Genomic DNA, 16246 nt, shown 5'->3' on the forward strand with positions numbered 1-16246 from the left:
ACGAAAACATCCCTGTGTTATCAACTCTGTTTCCAGCACAAATTCAAAAGATAGTCCCGTACTAGCCACTATGGAGAAAATTAACTCTATCACAGCCAAAAACAGCAAACAGTAACTCCTTAGCTTTATTACACAGCTCTGCCAAAGGAATGATCTTGATGTTTACCCCAGAGGATTCACACTCCATAAATTCCAGGGGACCCTCATGTTCCTTCCTAGGAGGAAATAGCCCTGGTTCTAGGAACCATCTAGAGACACTTCAAGCATGACAGTTAGTAGCTGTGTAGTGTTTGAGTTGGCCAGCAAATTAGATAAATTGACTGAGTCACTGGCTGAGCATGAAATAAATTTTATTTCCCAAAATTATAGACTATAAGAATTAAATAAAGCCAAGACGTACTGACAATGTAACATCTTCCATAAGGCCAGGAACTGAAGCGCATTTATGAGTACTTACCTACATTTGATCTCTCTGGCACATTAGCATGGTAGTTTTCATGAAGAAACTCAGGCGGATTGTCATTTATATCTTGAACTTTAACAATGAATTCAGAAGGTGGTTCCAAAGGTCTGTTAGTGTTCCTGTCTACAGCTTGTGCTGTGAGAGTGTACTGAGCTCTCTCCTCCCGGTCCAGTGTCTTTGTTGCATGGATGTTCCCTGATTTGTCATCAATAACAAAAATGATTCCTGCTCCTTCACCTGAGAGAATGTATTTAATGTTTCCATCTCCAGAATCAATATCTGAATGAAGCTACAAAATGAGAAACAGACATACCTTAACAAGATGGTATACGTCTCGTGTATGCGTTTATGAAACAAAAAAGTTCATGAAATTGCTATCATTTAATAGTTTTCAAAACCCTTGTCTTACATCAGGCAATGATGCATACTCAGGCACATGCTGTGAGCACATCTGCCCTGCGTTCAGAGAAGCTGCCTGCACAGACTTGCATGCTGCAACACGTAGGGTGCTACTGAGACCCAAGCTTTAAGGTTTGAGAAAGAGAATACATGAGAAGATAGTTACAACAGGTTCCTTAGTCAAATGTAGATGGAAGGAAGAGTCATTTTTACAAAGCTTTTGTACACTTCATACTAGATTGCACGTACAAAGCTGTTAAGTGACAGATGGGATGTAACAAACAAGCCAATCAGTGATTGCCAACTCGTTTTTGATTACAACCTCTTTAATAGAAAAGAAGCAACAAATGCTCACTAAACGTTCTTACTTTCACAACCAATGCACACTTCAGTTTGATGAATGATGGAAACTTGAGCCAAATTATAGATTTATTGATTTTATATTGACATCTACGAATTGCACAATACTAACCATCTTTTAAACCAGAATACCCAGAATGGTATTTGCTGTCACTGATCCTGTTCTCCACGCTTTTGTGCTGGGGTTAAGTCAACACAGTTCTGCTGACCATTTATAAACTGTCAAATATACTGTTTTATTTATGTATTTATATTCTGTTAGTGTTAGACAGTAACAGAATAAAAAATTAGTCTAGGATGTGTGTACATACACATGTGAACACAAATATATATCTCCCTCTATACATACCCCTCATATATTTAATTTTCCTGATAACTTAAAAATGAAAGAATGAAGAGATACCTACTGAGCAGTACACTTTTACTGAGCTGCTGGGTTAGAGTTTACACTTTTAATTACTATTTTTAAAGACCCATGAATGATACCAGATATTCTTGAGACATATTGTTGCTCAAGTGGTTGCTGTGGTTCTTCCTGTTGTGTTAAATAACAGCTTGTACGCCTTCATTCAAAGGCTGCTGAGGCCAATGGAAAAATTCCTATTAGCTTAGGTAGTATTTTGCTTAGCACCTTAAGTGAGCTACAATAAAACGATTAATTCTAGGTGAATAAGTAGCTGCTGAAGAAGCAGCTAATAGAACAGAAAAGAAATGGCAAGAAAAAAAAGCAACTCACAAAATAGTAACATAAATTAATAATTATTAATCAATGTATGAAAAATAAATTCTTTCTTACCCTTCCTACTAGTACAGGATCTGGTCCCGTATACTCCTCTATAACAAAGAACTGATTCCACACCCAGCCTCTTTTTGAACGATGCAGAACTTGTCCTTCTTTTCCTTTTTCATGATGACCATGAAGCGATGGCCTTGCGTGGTTCAGTTTTTCTGTAGTTATGGCATGGCTGTAATACAGCATACCCAGGCAGATGAGAGCGGCATGTAAACAGTTGTCCTCCTTCATTTTTGGTTATTTTGTAGGCACAGGAGTATCCAAGAATCTACCCCTTCCACCTTGGAAGTCAAAAAGTTTGGGGCTACTGAAAACTGTCAGATAAAATGTTCTGCACATAGGATGCCACCACACATTAAACACATCACTTTAATGCTCTGCAGCTTCCCAACTTAATTCCTGAAAGAAAGCAAAATGGAGAAGATTGTCAGTTCTTTTATGTCTTTGAGGTGCAATAATTATTTTATGAAGCAAAATAAAACTAGGACTACCTTGGAAAATGTCAAGGTAAGAAGATTAAAATATATTAATAATTAGGAAGTACTGAGTAAGATGCATATTTGGTGTTTTGTTACGTGTAACTGCCACCTTGTAAACTCTCCTGACTTGCTGGTTAGGGCACACTCATTTGGAAGTTGAAAGATAATCACATTCTCCCGTTATCCTTCTAAATGGATTTAGCCTGAGATGCAAGGTAACTGTAGAAATACCTAATTCATATCTAAGTCCTCTTTGAAGTTTAGATATAAGTCTTAGATATAAGCCATTAAGCCATAGGTTTAGATATAAGATGGATACCAAGATACTTGCTTATCAAGAATGGAATATTTCTGTACATGCCTGAAAAAAGACCTTTTCATGACCAACAGATTTTCATGCTGAAAGAAACTGCCTATATTTTTCTAGGCAGGAGCAGTGGCTGACAGAGCTCCGAGGACCTACAGTTTGGATTTAGACCCTTGAAGTAGTCTTTCTGCCTCCCTCTGAGCATCAAGTCATCGAAGCAGAGAAGCAGCATTGATTGCCAATTCTGCTGTCTTTGTGTTGGTGATGACAAATGCAATAAACCAATAAAAATATATTCAGATACTTTTGATAATATAACAATTGATTTGGCTATTTATTCCTACTTTCCCTGTGATTTAAATTACCAGAATTATATTGATTTCTTACTTTCTAATAATTATTAAAACACTAGGTCAGAATTAATATTTGAAGCAGAAATTGCATAATACAGTGAAACCTGAACTAAGGTCTATACCTCCAGCAGCTAACAATCCATCATAAAGGCCACTTCGACTTATCCCTGGGGTTTCAAATATATTCTCCTTCAATCCTTACAGAACAGTCAATTTTTACAAGGTCCCTACAATGTTTGTTTCAGCTTTCAGTGTAATTCACTTCACTCTTCTGCAAGACACTAATAAAACACTCAATGTTACATTCATACAGGCATACGTATAAATACATGCTGCCATCTCTTTGAAACAGAATGACTTTTTATGAGAAATAAAGAGACCTTACACATAGTATTTGGAGCAGAGAAAGTGCGAATATAGGGGAAAGCTTGAACCTACATCACATTCTATAACTCCAGCAACAGATAAACATCTCAGTAGCATCCAACCCATTCATCTTGGGATGTCTTTCTCAAATCCTGAGCACTCATGTCCTCCTGTCCACGTCCCTTTGCACAGTTACATGAAAATACACACCCAAGACTGACAAACATGAGTTTATAAATAAGTAATTCATAAATAAGGAATGAAATATTTGGGTTTATTTCCTCAAAAATGCTAATTTTTTAAATTTTTATTTTATTGAAAACTGAAATCACCTCAATTACAACACCAGCGCGTTGTAATTACACTGGCTCCAGCGTAATGAATTAAATGACAGTCGTGCATAAAGACGCAAACATCATCTGGCTTTCCTAAGCGTATTTATTAGGTACAACATGGGGTGTATCCATCTAATTTTTTACTACTATTATTTGATGTCACATTACAGATGAACTCATACGAGCATGGAAGACATGAAAAAGAAAGCAATCTATTATTTTGGTCAGAAAAATGCTTTTATTCTGACAGAATATGTGTGTGTGAAGTGTGGAGCATTAGGTCTGTGGTTTTAGAGCTTACTTCATATCTCTATTTTGTTGAGGGCTAAAAATAAGGTAGGACTTAAAGGACCCGATAACTGAGATTTAACCTATTTCAGAAGTGGCTTAAATATGAAAAAGCCTTTCAACACTAGTTATTATAGTGACTTTCTATGATAATAGGCAATTCTAAAAGGAAAGGACACTTTATGCCCCCCAGTTTTGCATAGAAAAAATAAAAGTGAAGCCCCTAGTATGCCGTATTACTTACCAAGCTGTTCTATCATTTAACTTTAATAAACCATAGTAAGTCTTTTTAAATACAAGCCATCAAATTGTCATTCTGCAGATGTAAAATGACTTATTCTGTCCTGTTTAGTAAACACCTCCGGATTTACATCCTTGGGGCAGGTGTAAATTTAACCCCACAGCAAGCAGGCTCTGAGGTTACCTCTTTTGGCTGTTTTGTCTACAGAAATTTATTGTTGTAACCAAATTCTACATATTAAGGCCAGTTCAGTCTGCTTCATAACTGCATTCAGTTATCAATTATACTGCTGCTTCAGATGTAGTTTGCTTTGGAGTGTCCTTTGAGCCAAATAGCCTTCAGTGCCATGCCCAGTACAGCTAATTACGCCGGACAAGTACACTTGCTATAGGTATCTAGAGCATGTTGCTCATGTGCAGCAGTTAGAGGTGCTTGGGCTCTTGGGCTGTTAAATGGGGCCTACATACTCCAAGCAGAAATGAAATAGGAAGGCTTGCCTAGACAGCTATGCATTTTTAAACCTGCTGTGAAAAGAAAAAAAAAATTAGTAAACAGCTTACATTAATAGATTTTGGACATGTTTGAAAATTAAACTAATTGATAATCATTCTTCATTAACATTACTTAATGATCTCAACAATGAAAATAAGTAAACAAATATGACCATTACTCCCAAACTTCTCAATACTACTATGTAAATCAGGAAACACTTGATAAAGAGGCTTAACAATAACGGAAGAGCCAAGCTGATACATATGCTGCTTATTATCAGGTATTCAAGGGTGAAATGCTGGAAACAAAATATTAGTCACACATCCATGCTTAACTTACTAATAAGGATTTAAAGCAAAAATAATTTGCTACCTTTTGTTTCATCCTCTGCATATAGGTCTATAGAGAGTAAGCAGTAAGGCTACGTATCTTCAAGGTAGAGAAAACTATTATCATTCATCCACTACTTGGGTAAAAAAAAAAAAAAAAAAAAAAAAACAAAGGCTAAAAAAAAAAAAAAAAAATCACCAAGGCTGTTTATAGTAATCACTTCTGGTTTGAGTTATAATGTGAAAGGACTCCATGCTAGTAATACCAAGTTGGCTCTTTAGTAAGTGACCTACTGCTAGATAAGCTGCAATTAAAGCTTGAGCTGCTGGCAGTAAGGCCTCCCTGGCCTCCTCATGCCCTTCTTGCCTTCCCCCTTCCCAAAGTTCATCCTCTGCCCAGTTACATAGTGGCTTCCGCAGCAGTAAGCCCTCTGACTCCTGTTGACATAGGACAAGCTAATTGAATAAATCAACAGGGTTCCACTGAAGTCTATGAAATTTCTTAAATTCAAAACAGCCACAGTTTGGCTTTTTATAAACTACTTTCTTCCTAAAAGGAAAGGTGCACAAGATGCTTTTAAGTTAAAGCTAAAATAAACTTTGTTAAAAAATGAAGCAATATTATTAACAATAAATAAGTCTTTTTTTCCTCTTTGTTTTCAAAACAATCTACTTAAAAGCTTTGAGACATTTTAACATTAACTCAGCTGGTGTAAGACTACGGTTTCCTTCTTCTTCAAGCAGAAAATATGCAAAACCAGCTAAACAATTTATAAAGCAATTCCTTTTCTCTTGTGAAAAAAACACCTCATAACCCTGTAAGCATGGAATACAGCTCTGAGGACTGCAATTGCCGCAGCTGACTGGACTGCCGCACTGGTGAGCGCCCACAAATTCCCCGTGTGCAGCACTTTTATTCAGACACTGCACAGATAGTGAACTGTCAGAATCATTTGCTGTGAACATTTCTAGTCTTTTTTAAAAAAAATCACCACCTTAGAGATATCCTCAACATTTTTGCTGTTTCTGCACATAGATTATATTCCTCAATTGCAACATCCTGATTTTTCCCACTGTTGTTTAGAATTGCAGAACATCTAATTTTGAAATCCTAAGGTTTCCTAAGAAATCTGAAAAAAAATTTGCTTCCCATTTCCTTAAACGTAGTGGATGCCAGGTTTGAACTACGATGGACTTCTTCTGAATAGGAAGAGTTCGGTTAACATATTTTAACTGCGTACAAACAAATGTTGGCAATTTTGGTACTGAATAATAGCTCTATCATGGCTCACAGGGAAAAAAAAAAAGAGTTAACCAGCTACCACACAAGATCAAATCGCATCAGAGAGGCACATGAAGGCAGTGAGACTCCCAAATGCTGCCCATGTAAGTTGATCAGTCAAGATATGCAGGGCTGAGAAATGTTAAAACAATATCTAGTCCACACTGAATTCAAACATCCATGGTGAGGTGCAGACACAAAAGGTTCGCATGGAAATAGCAGATCTCCCTAAATAATTGTGAGAACATGCCTTCAGGACGCTTCTAGCTACACAGATACCATGTCTATGTTTTGTGCCTGTAGTTGTTACTTAGTTCTGGAAATGAAAAGCTAGGAACTTTCAGTTTTAACATAAGAAAAATCTGTTCTACCATTAGGAAACAAAATCTATCAATATTCCTAATGGAAAGATGCTATTCAACTAATTAAGTACACATCTATCTACCTGAAAAACTACATAACCCTGCCCACAGACTACAGCATGGAGTGAAGCCAGGGCCTTGGCTGCTTCACAACGCATCAGCTCTGCTCTCCTTGTGCACCCTGGCAGGGAGAGACCTTGAAGCACAGAGACTCTTGACTTTCAGCCCAGCCCAGCAGAGAAGCGGTGTCATGGGGTCATCCCTACTCTAACGCGCTAAGAGAAAAAGTTGGTCTGCTCTTCAAAACTTCACACACGAATCTGAATGACTGTTTACAGATGACTAACAGACAAAAATAAAGAGCCAGTAAAGATTATTTTAATGACAAGACCAGTCACGGAAGTGAAGTCTAGCCAATTTAAAATTTCTTTCATTATATTTATAGCAAAAATAATCCCAAACATTCATGCTGACTTCCTGTGTGCTATTAAATGACCATGTGCCAAATTATAATAGACTAAACAATTTTTCTGATTTGTCTAGGCCATAACTTCTGGATGATACATTAAAATAGCAATTGTTCTCAGGAATACATTTGGCAGAAAGCAGTCAAGAGCACAGTGTAGCAATATAATAACGGATGATTATGTCCTGAAATGGTTTGCAAAAGTATCAAGTAAATATAGCAAACTCCCAGTCCAAATAAGATTTTAGCTGTAATTAGAATTAGCTGAAAAGATGAATTATTTATTTTGCAATAATTTTATCGTCATACAAGGAAATGAATAGTTTTTTTAAACACAGAATAAATATTGGATCATATTAGTCCTGGAGTTAAGAGTGCCTGAGTTTTGGGCGTAAGGATGGAGCGGTGGGCACAGCTGGCTGAGCCTTCCACTGCCAATGGAAGTGGGCAGGGACCTGTTGTGGCCAGACACCGCACCCAGCTTTGCAGGGGCCTCTCCTCCATGTAATCAGGCATAGCAAGGCTAACAAGAACCTGGGCATTTTTCTGCTTTTGGGATAGGGCTGTTCTGAGCAGCCTCCGGGCTCATGGTTTAACTTAAATGGTTAGCTAAGAGACTTTCTTCCTTGAATACTGTCATCAGGGTCATGAAAAATGAGCAGTTCACATGGAAAGAAAGTAGGAAAAAGGTTTCCAGATCAAATAATCGAGTTGAGTCCCACTGAGCCCATAGTGGTTAATCTTTAGGGCATATCATGAATTCATCTATTTTGGGAGTTTTTAATAATATACATGAATTGAGGGATGTGGAATATTTTTGTGCACAACTGTTTCATTACTCATGTGCATTGGTGAATGTATGCATAGCAGTGTGAATGCAGTTCAGTCTGGCATGATGTATTTTTATCCATTTGTAGCCTGCTGTATTCAAGTACCTGATGCCTAAGTATTTTCAAGACATTTACATATATGAAAATATTTTTGAAGGATACTAGTTCTTGCTGCAGAAAGCTGTTCAGCCCTAACTGGTAAGTTTCACACATCTTGATAACCCAACATTTGTTTTTAATTTAATTTTTTCCTTCACTCATTTCAAGAAAATGGTACAAATATGTAAAAAAATAGCCTGGTCTGTTTTCTTTATGAAACAAGATAAAATACAAAGCATACACCAAATACCTTCCACATTTAACTTAGTTCTCTCAACTACTTTTTGATTTTAAACTGTTCTGCATTATCAGACCAATCTTTGAAGGGTTTTTAACTTAGAGTCACTGTACAACATACTTGTGGAAAGGAAGGCATCTCATTTTACTTACACAAAATAATGTTATGCAACATACCAAGATCTGTTATACAGCACATCTAGTTTGCATAACACATACAGCAAAGCCAGTTGTGAAAATAAATCCTTTAGTCCTGAAAAATGCCAAACTTTCTGTGAGATTCTAAGTACCCTAAATCTGAACAAGACTAGAATTAGGATTACTGTGTTTTTCCACTGGAACTAGAGTATACCTGGTTTTTCCTTGATAGAGCTACTTATAGGATATGCAGAGCTGATAAAGATGCAACACTGGTGTATTATCATTTGCAAGGTCTACCTAAAATAGAGCAAGCTGAACTGGAGGATGAGACAATATCAGCTTTTTAACTTTCAGCTGCACCCCAGCAGTTAAGGGCTTTATGCATGTCTTTCTAGTCAGGAAATCATCCCATTAGGAGATAGATTTTTGCTTCCTCAAATGAACCCCTTCTCCCTAGGCAGTACTGGGACATAGAGCTCTACTTGTACACCAGCAGAGTTCCCTCTCTAAGTGCCAGGACCGTGGCCCTTACTCATCGCATACAAAATAGGAAACTTAAAAAACTAAGGATTCCATACCCAGCAAATCGACTTTATGAATATGGCTAACCCCATGAGACTAGTCATGCATATATGTATCTACTGGGAATCAAGCATTAAAGGCCAATATGCAGTAGTCTAATGCGAAATGGTTTGTTTAAATGACAAGAGCTCTGATCTCTGATACAGGAAAAGATTTTCATGCTGTATATGTAACTGGTAAATCTCATTTTTCCCAATGTGTAATTCAAAATCAGACTGCCAGCAACTAACTCCCTGTGACCCCTTTTGAAACACTGAATCTCTCTTCTTGTTGAAGCATATTTCAGGTCTCACTGGAGCGACCAGCAAATAACCCTCATCTGAATGCAAATTGATATAAAGTCTTTTGTGACATTCACAAAACATAATTAGTCTTATGAGACAAAAGTATTTAGTCCAGAAAAGGAAATTTTTCATATTTAAAGTTACTTGGGGAAAAATTTCTCTTAGTTATTCCACCGAATAATGAGAATCTTACAGTCCCCCAATTCATATTCTGCTGTTTCGCACGGGAGCATGAGACAATTGTAAAGGATTATAAACTGAGGCTGCAGGTTTGCAGAGCTAAGTATATATATTTTTTTTCTATATGGTGTGAAAATAGCCAAAATTCTAGGGGTATCCTACTACAGAGGGATTCTAGGTCATGGCAAGATTTGTATGTACTAAATACATAAATAAAATCTTTACAGAACTGGCGATTTTCATCTTTAGCAATAGAAGTTGCCTTAAAAATGTTAAGTAAGTTTTGTAGAATCCTATTCTGAGTTCTGTAGAATCCTATGAAAGGAAATCTTAATCCTTTGCATTTTTAAATTATGTTTTATAGCACTCTATTGCATTACTGAGACATTTAAAGCCAGTAATCCCCAGCTGCTCCAAAGAATAGTTTTTGAAATGTAGCCATATTTTCCTGTAGCAGCTTTGAGATTCAGTATTAGGAAACCATAGACAAAACCATAAAATGATGGCTCTGTGAAAATAGAAGTCATTTTGCAGGAAAGAGGAAGAAAAATAACCTCCTGACTAATATGATGTGATATATCCTTCAGTATCCACCTCTGAAATCATCATGGAAGGAAAGTATTTTCACCAGGCTTTGATTTAGTTTGTACTCACCCAGGAAGAGTGAAATTGCCATTTGGCGTACCTCATACAAAGCAGTAGAAAGTAAGAAGACAACTTAGTACGTTATGAAGTGAATGACATAGAAATAAGCCTGAGAGAGTGATATTAAAAGGCTTGGGAAATGAAAAATGGCTGTAAACAGAGTTTTACATTTACTTGCTGCCCTGGGGAGATCCACTTAAGATAAATGTGACAGAGGCTGTCTGTTTTTAAGCATAAACTCTACAGGAACACAACTAGCACAAGAAAGGTAGTCTTATTAAAGAACATGGTGATTGATAGAGTCATTTGAAGTAATGACTAAGCTCTTGGTAGAGTTTATTTTAAATAGTAATTGTGTTCTTGTGCATCTCAGACAAACTGGAATTCTCATAATTTCCTGTATACTCAAAGGCCAATATAGCTGCCATCTACATCCACGCTAGTTTCAATACAGTTTGCTATTATGTAAGTGGCTATAAATGACACCCCGAGGAGGAAATAAATGATGACTGAAGTCAACTTACTTCCAAATACTAACACTGTACTTATATGCTAAGCCAACCCTGCACATGTTTTTCTCTAAGAATTTATACTTCTGAATGGCTAAGTAAGACTTGTGCTGTGACCGATGGTCTTTTTGGTTTATCCCAAAAATGAGACAGAAGGTCAAGATTAAAGAGTGATAACTGAAAACGTATCAAAAACTAATGACTTACAGGCAGGCCCATTCAGCTACCAAACCAATCCAGAAGGAACTCCAACAAGCAATCCATTTCTGTTCTGATCTCTAATCTCTTGCTGAAGAGCTGACAGCCTCCACGCAATCAGAAATCTAAACTGAATCTGTGGTATTGTACTTACAGCTTCATTTCTAGAGGCAGCTTCAGCAGTGCTGCTGAAATGCCAAACTATTATAGCATTGTGTGTGGTCTTTATACGAAGAATGTGTTCCTCCACAAAACGTTTTTCCACTTTGAATATAATTCTACTAGACTACTCGATCCCCTGGACTGCTGCAATTTGGTCTCCCTCAAGTCAGAAAGTTTCTGATAAAAGGCAGCCACTTCAGAAGCACATGCAAACCAGCAGCTTGTTTAAGTCTAGCAACCACCATGACTCTCATTTAGAGAGGTTCACATTCCCTGTAACACTTATCTTTATAAGACTTGGCAAGTTAGTGAATAACTAAGAGTCTCTTTCTTTTTCAAATACATTTGCTAGAGAAAGAAAGGGGAAAGCTAAATTTCTAATCAAAGAGCCTTCTCCTTTTCTCAGCTTTCTTGGAGCTGCAAAGGGAAGGGTTCAGATCCTTCAGCCATGCACATGTAAGGTTTTTTTTGATAGTTTGCTTAACTGTTCTGGCTTAGTGCAAATTTCTTCCATAAAGAGCATAAAAGCTACTTTGAGATTTTTTGAATGAAAAATTGAATCAATAATTAATTTTTTCATAGGCAGAGATTGTCTGTGAAGAGACCTATTCTGGCTCAATAGGATGAGATAACAACATCAGAATATTCAAACACATTCCTAATACAGCTCCAATAGCTCTAACAATGGAGACCATTACTGTTTAAGTCCCTAATGGGAGGCTACAGCTGAAAGAACCAAAACTGCAAATTTAAATTATTATTTGTAATCCATTAAATCACAAGATTATAATTCAAGCGATATTTGGATGAGTATCTTCTGAGATGTCATGTTGAAAGTAGTCACCATAGAACATCTCCATTTAAATTAAAAAGCAAACACAAACTCAGAAAACCCACCACCTCCGTTAGTTACAACCTTCCTTTTGGCTTACTGTGCAGCCTGAGCTGCTGCTCTGAGCACATATCAGAGGAAATATCTGTATTTTCAGTGTTCCAAAGCTATAAGGACTAAGACATAATTCCCAATATTATGATACAAAACAAAATATGCAAGAAGTGCTAAGGTGATGCAATTAGATGCTAAGCATATATATAGCCAAAAAAAGAGAGGCTTGTCAGCTTGCAATTAAAATTTGTTTTTCAGGCAAATGATACATTTGCAAAAAAGGGCAAATGATTTAGCATATTTTGCATGAATATAATTCATTTTGAGTTAAACCTGTTCATTACATATTTCTAACTGATCATACGAAACACTAATGCATCCCAGAGATTATGGATTGGCACTATTTCCGACCTGTAATTACAGATGATGACAACAAAACACTTCAATTCTATTCTTCTGATAGAAACCATTAACAACAATAGTTTTAAGGCAGTGCCTTGCTACAGTTGGAACGATGTTTGGCACCATGATATCATGCAGAAGAAGCAAAATTTAAACACTTTGAACCTAGAGCTGTTCTCACATAAAAGCCCTAGTTTCAGAAACTGATGTTCCACAGAACGTGGGTCATGGGAAACTGGCAAAAACGGTCATTTGTGTGATTAGGTTGGTGTTACTCAAATCTGAAGCTATGAATCAGCTATAATTAGATATATTCTGGAAGTGCATTATATGTTTTAGAGATATAAATACTCTACCTTTTGCCACCATTTCTCTGATATCAAGGGCAAGTCTTGATCTTAAGAATGCAATAATCAGGACTTGGGGCATATGTCTGCATCTTAGATTGCCAATGTCTTTTTTAACCAATAGGACAGTATAAAAGTACTTGAGTGTGAATGAACGTGTGTCCAGTCAGGTAAAGCTTTAGCTTCCAAATCAATAGCAGATCCTTTGCTCCCTAGCACCAGTGAAGTGTTACTTGAAGATGACCTTGTGAAAGAGGAAAACGACCTGACACTTGGTAGAGCTGCTGGATTGAGAACAGAATAATTTTTGGATGGAATGACCTTAACATGAGGCAAGTACAGGGGAGAGAATTTATATCCATAGAAGAAAAATAGAGGTCAATAACAATAATTGAATCATAGAATCACATAATTGTTTAGGTTGGAAAAGACCTTTAAGATCATCAAGTCCAACCGTTAAATAATAAATAAAAAATAAAAAGAATTAACACACATTTATATAAAAAAGATTGAAATCTTCAATCAAAAGAACAGGCTTAGGCATTTTTTTCACATTAAATATACACTTACATCCAGCATATTTTCTACCAAAATGTTCTTTTTGAAAAGTTGTCGGGCTGATATCACTATTTCAATCCAACCAATTTCCTTTGAAGTCTCCCATAATGGTAATTAAATAAATTGCTCTCGGAGTAATTATAGGTTTTTTCTGGAAAAGGAACTATTAGGGTAAAGAGACATGAAAGAGTCTGCCACCAAACATAATCTTTCTAAATACATCAGTACTTGTTACATTTATTGGAAGAAGGATGGAATATTTAGAAACTTTGGACCTTTTTAGTTCTTGTAAAGAAAATGTCTACTTGATAGTTGAAATAAGAAACAAACCAAAATGACTGCTGACAGTCCTGGGAGTACACAGAGAAAGAAAATGGAAGTTGTGTCAATAGAAAGCTTTTAAAGACCATAAGCGTTAAGCCCAAGAGAGGCGGTGTGAACTAGAAGTCCAAATTACCATGTTAGAAGCAAGTAGCTGGTCAACAAGATGAAGGTGACTGAAAGCTCATGAAAGCAAGCGTATTGTATAACATGGCATTCTCCATGCGAGCACAAATACATCATGTTTGCAAGAGCATGAGGCTTTGAAGACTGGGTTACTATAGTTCTGTTAAGAAAGTTCTATGTATGGCAATTCATCAGATCAAATACCTCCCACCTCTGTGAATTTTGTCATCTTTGATAGAGAGAAATGAGGCTTTCACAGTTCCAAGTAATTTCCAAATAGGTAACTTTATGTTTCATCTGTACTTTTGGTTTTGTTTATAAGTCAGGCTAAAATTGTTAGTTGCAGTGCGTTGAGAGTACCATGAGTTTTGTTTATGTTTTTTTCGCAGATTAAGGGTGGGGGTTTTTTGCTAAAGATTCCCCTATTATTTGTGGAAATTTGCCATATACCCGCTAAGCAACCTGTAGCTTCCACTGATTTAACCACCAGAACAGGCTGACATAACCCTCTACCTTGTTCTCTGGCCTAGTCTGGTATCTCAGACTTCACAGAATTTAAATGCGATTCTGATGCTTGCTGGTTTTGTTCACATTACAAAGAAACTGGAGTTTTTCATTTGAAAGCCTGAGAAAAACTTCAGTGGGTGTTTTCCTTTGTGTACAATGCTGAACACTCCCATCTTCCTTTTTCCTTTAAATCTCTTTGGTAAATAATATAAGGTTGCATAAGACTAACCCATATGGATTAGTATTTGAATTTCTTCATGGTGTCTTTACAGTATCACATCCAAGGACAGTGACATAGTGCTCTTCTACAATGTTAACCCTGTATTTTCTTGCCACTTCAAAGACCAAGAGACAATGTTCTCAACTCAAAAACTCACAAGAGTGAGCAAAAGGAAAAGGAATTATTTGGTACCATTTGTACTTCATCTACAATCAAAAATAGCTTCCTGGAAATCCAGTGGTCAAAGAGAATAAAGCACCAGACAGGCACCAGCTGGAGAAACTGGATCTGGGGATTCATCCAAGAACTGGGAACATCTTTCTGCACAGACAGACATATTTCATCTTCAAATGTAATGGCTGTCAGGGTAAACATTGCCTTAAAAAACTTAATGTGATTTTTTTTTTAAACTCTGTGCAAATTTTGTGGACCCCTTCTAGCTTAAGCTTCAGTAAGTGAGCTTAGAAAGAGACCCAAAGAATGATAAATATATACTATAAGCAGGAAAAACTCATTATAAAGGTCATACACCGGCACTTATATTATGCTATGCTATTTGTAAACAAACTACATCTAAACCCAGCTATAATATGTGACACGAATGATTATGTAAGAATAAGATTGCTAATATGAATGTTTACTAAGTACCTATTTAATAATGGGGTTTAATTAAATAGCGTAAAAAATAATTTTCCATGTGTGACATGAACTTGTTAAAATTTCAGAGCTTTGTAAGCCCTTGTTACCGCTGCTTGCAACATGCCAACGGCTGCGTGCGAAGCTGACAGCACAGCCCTCAGGACCCATTAGGACTTGTTAGGCTTCATCGGAACTTGCTTTGGCCTGGATGGGGCTTGGTTTTTGTTAACTTATTTGGCTGTAACAGATTATTTAAGGACCAGGTGACTGACTATTGCCTACTTTATTTTTTTACATAGCTTTAGATGAGTGTGTGTAGTAATACAGTTGGTTTATGTATATGTTTGTAATGAATAGATAACTAACAATTTGTTACTCCTTATAGAACAAACTATCTGTGAACCCCCCAAAAAATGCAGCATAGAGACAGGCATGGGAAGATATGAGGAAATTTGAAAATCCAGGTACAAGATGAGAGTGGAGGCCCCAGGGCCGTAAAACTGCTCACCAGGGGTCAGCTACAAATGAACTTTGGCCATTGAACAAATGCAACCTTGGAAGCTGCGTAAAACCAGTTTTAGAGATAACACAGAAAACAAAGGAAAATATTCAGTATACATAAAACACACCATTCACAGCAAAACTGGATGTAATGAAGAAAGTGCAAAGTGTGGAGATGTGGAGCATGTTATCAAACGTAAAAATGACTCCAGGTGCATTCTAGATTGAGGAGGGAGAAGGAACCATCACTGTATTGCTCTGGGATGCAAATGCCCTTCATCCGCCTGAGAGGCAGCTGATGGCCAGCGCGACACCAGAGAAAGGGTGGATACTAGAAAGCTTGTGAGTATCACTTTTAACTGTACAAAGCTTGTATAAGAGGTGAACTGATAATTCTTTGCTTAGACTGTTAATACTTTAGGTTAACAGTACATTCTTGGCTTTACATATAAGTTTTGTTCCTTTGGCTAAATGAGCTTCACAAGCTGTAGCATAATAAACTGATGGAGACTTCAAGCAACCTCATCTGAAACCTGGGTGCAACACACAGGCAAAGC

At 36.9% G+C, this 16246-nt stretch overlaps 1 protein-coding gene across 1 annotated transcript in view; it reads right to left on the minus strand.

Annotated features, from left to right (window-relative positions):
• The window catches only part of CDH11 (cadherin 11), an 18921-nt gene extending 16675 nt beyond the window's left edge, over window positions 1-2246 (minus strand). The window contains exons 1-2 of the mRNA XM_035891508.1: window positions 2019-2246; window positions 458-752 (exon numbers count right to left, since the gene is read on the minus strand). Of these exons, the coding sequence (XP_035747401.1) occupies window positions 458-752; window positions 2019-2246 (523 nt within the window). The remainder of the gene's footprint in view (window positions 1-457; window positions 753-2018) is intronic.
• Window positions 2247-16246: the final 14000 nt, after the last annotated feature.

The sequence above is a fragment of the Egretta garzetta genome, unplaced genomic scaffold (genome assembly GCF_000687185.1).
Source record: "Egretta garzetta isolate BGI_Z169 unplaced genomic scaffold, ASM68718v1 scaffold23, whole genome shotgun sequence".
Lineage (NCBI taxonomy): Eukaryota > Metazoa > Chordata > Aves > Pelecaniformes > Ardeidae > Egretta > Egretta garzetta.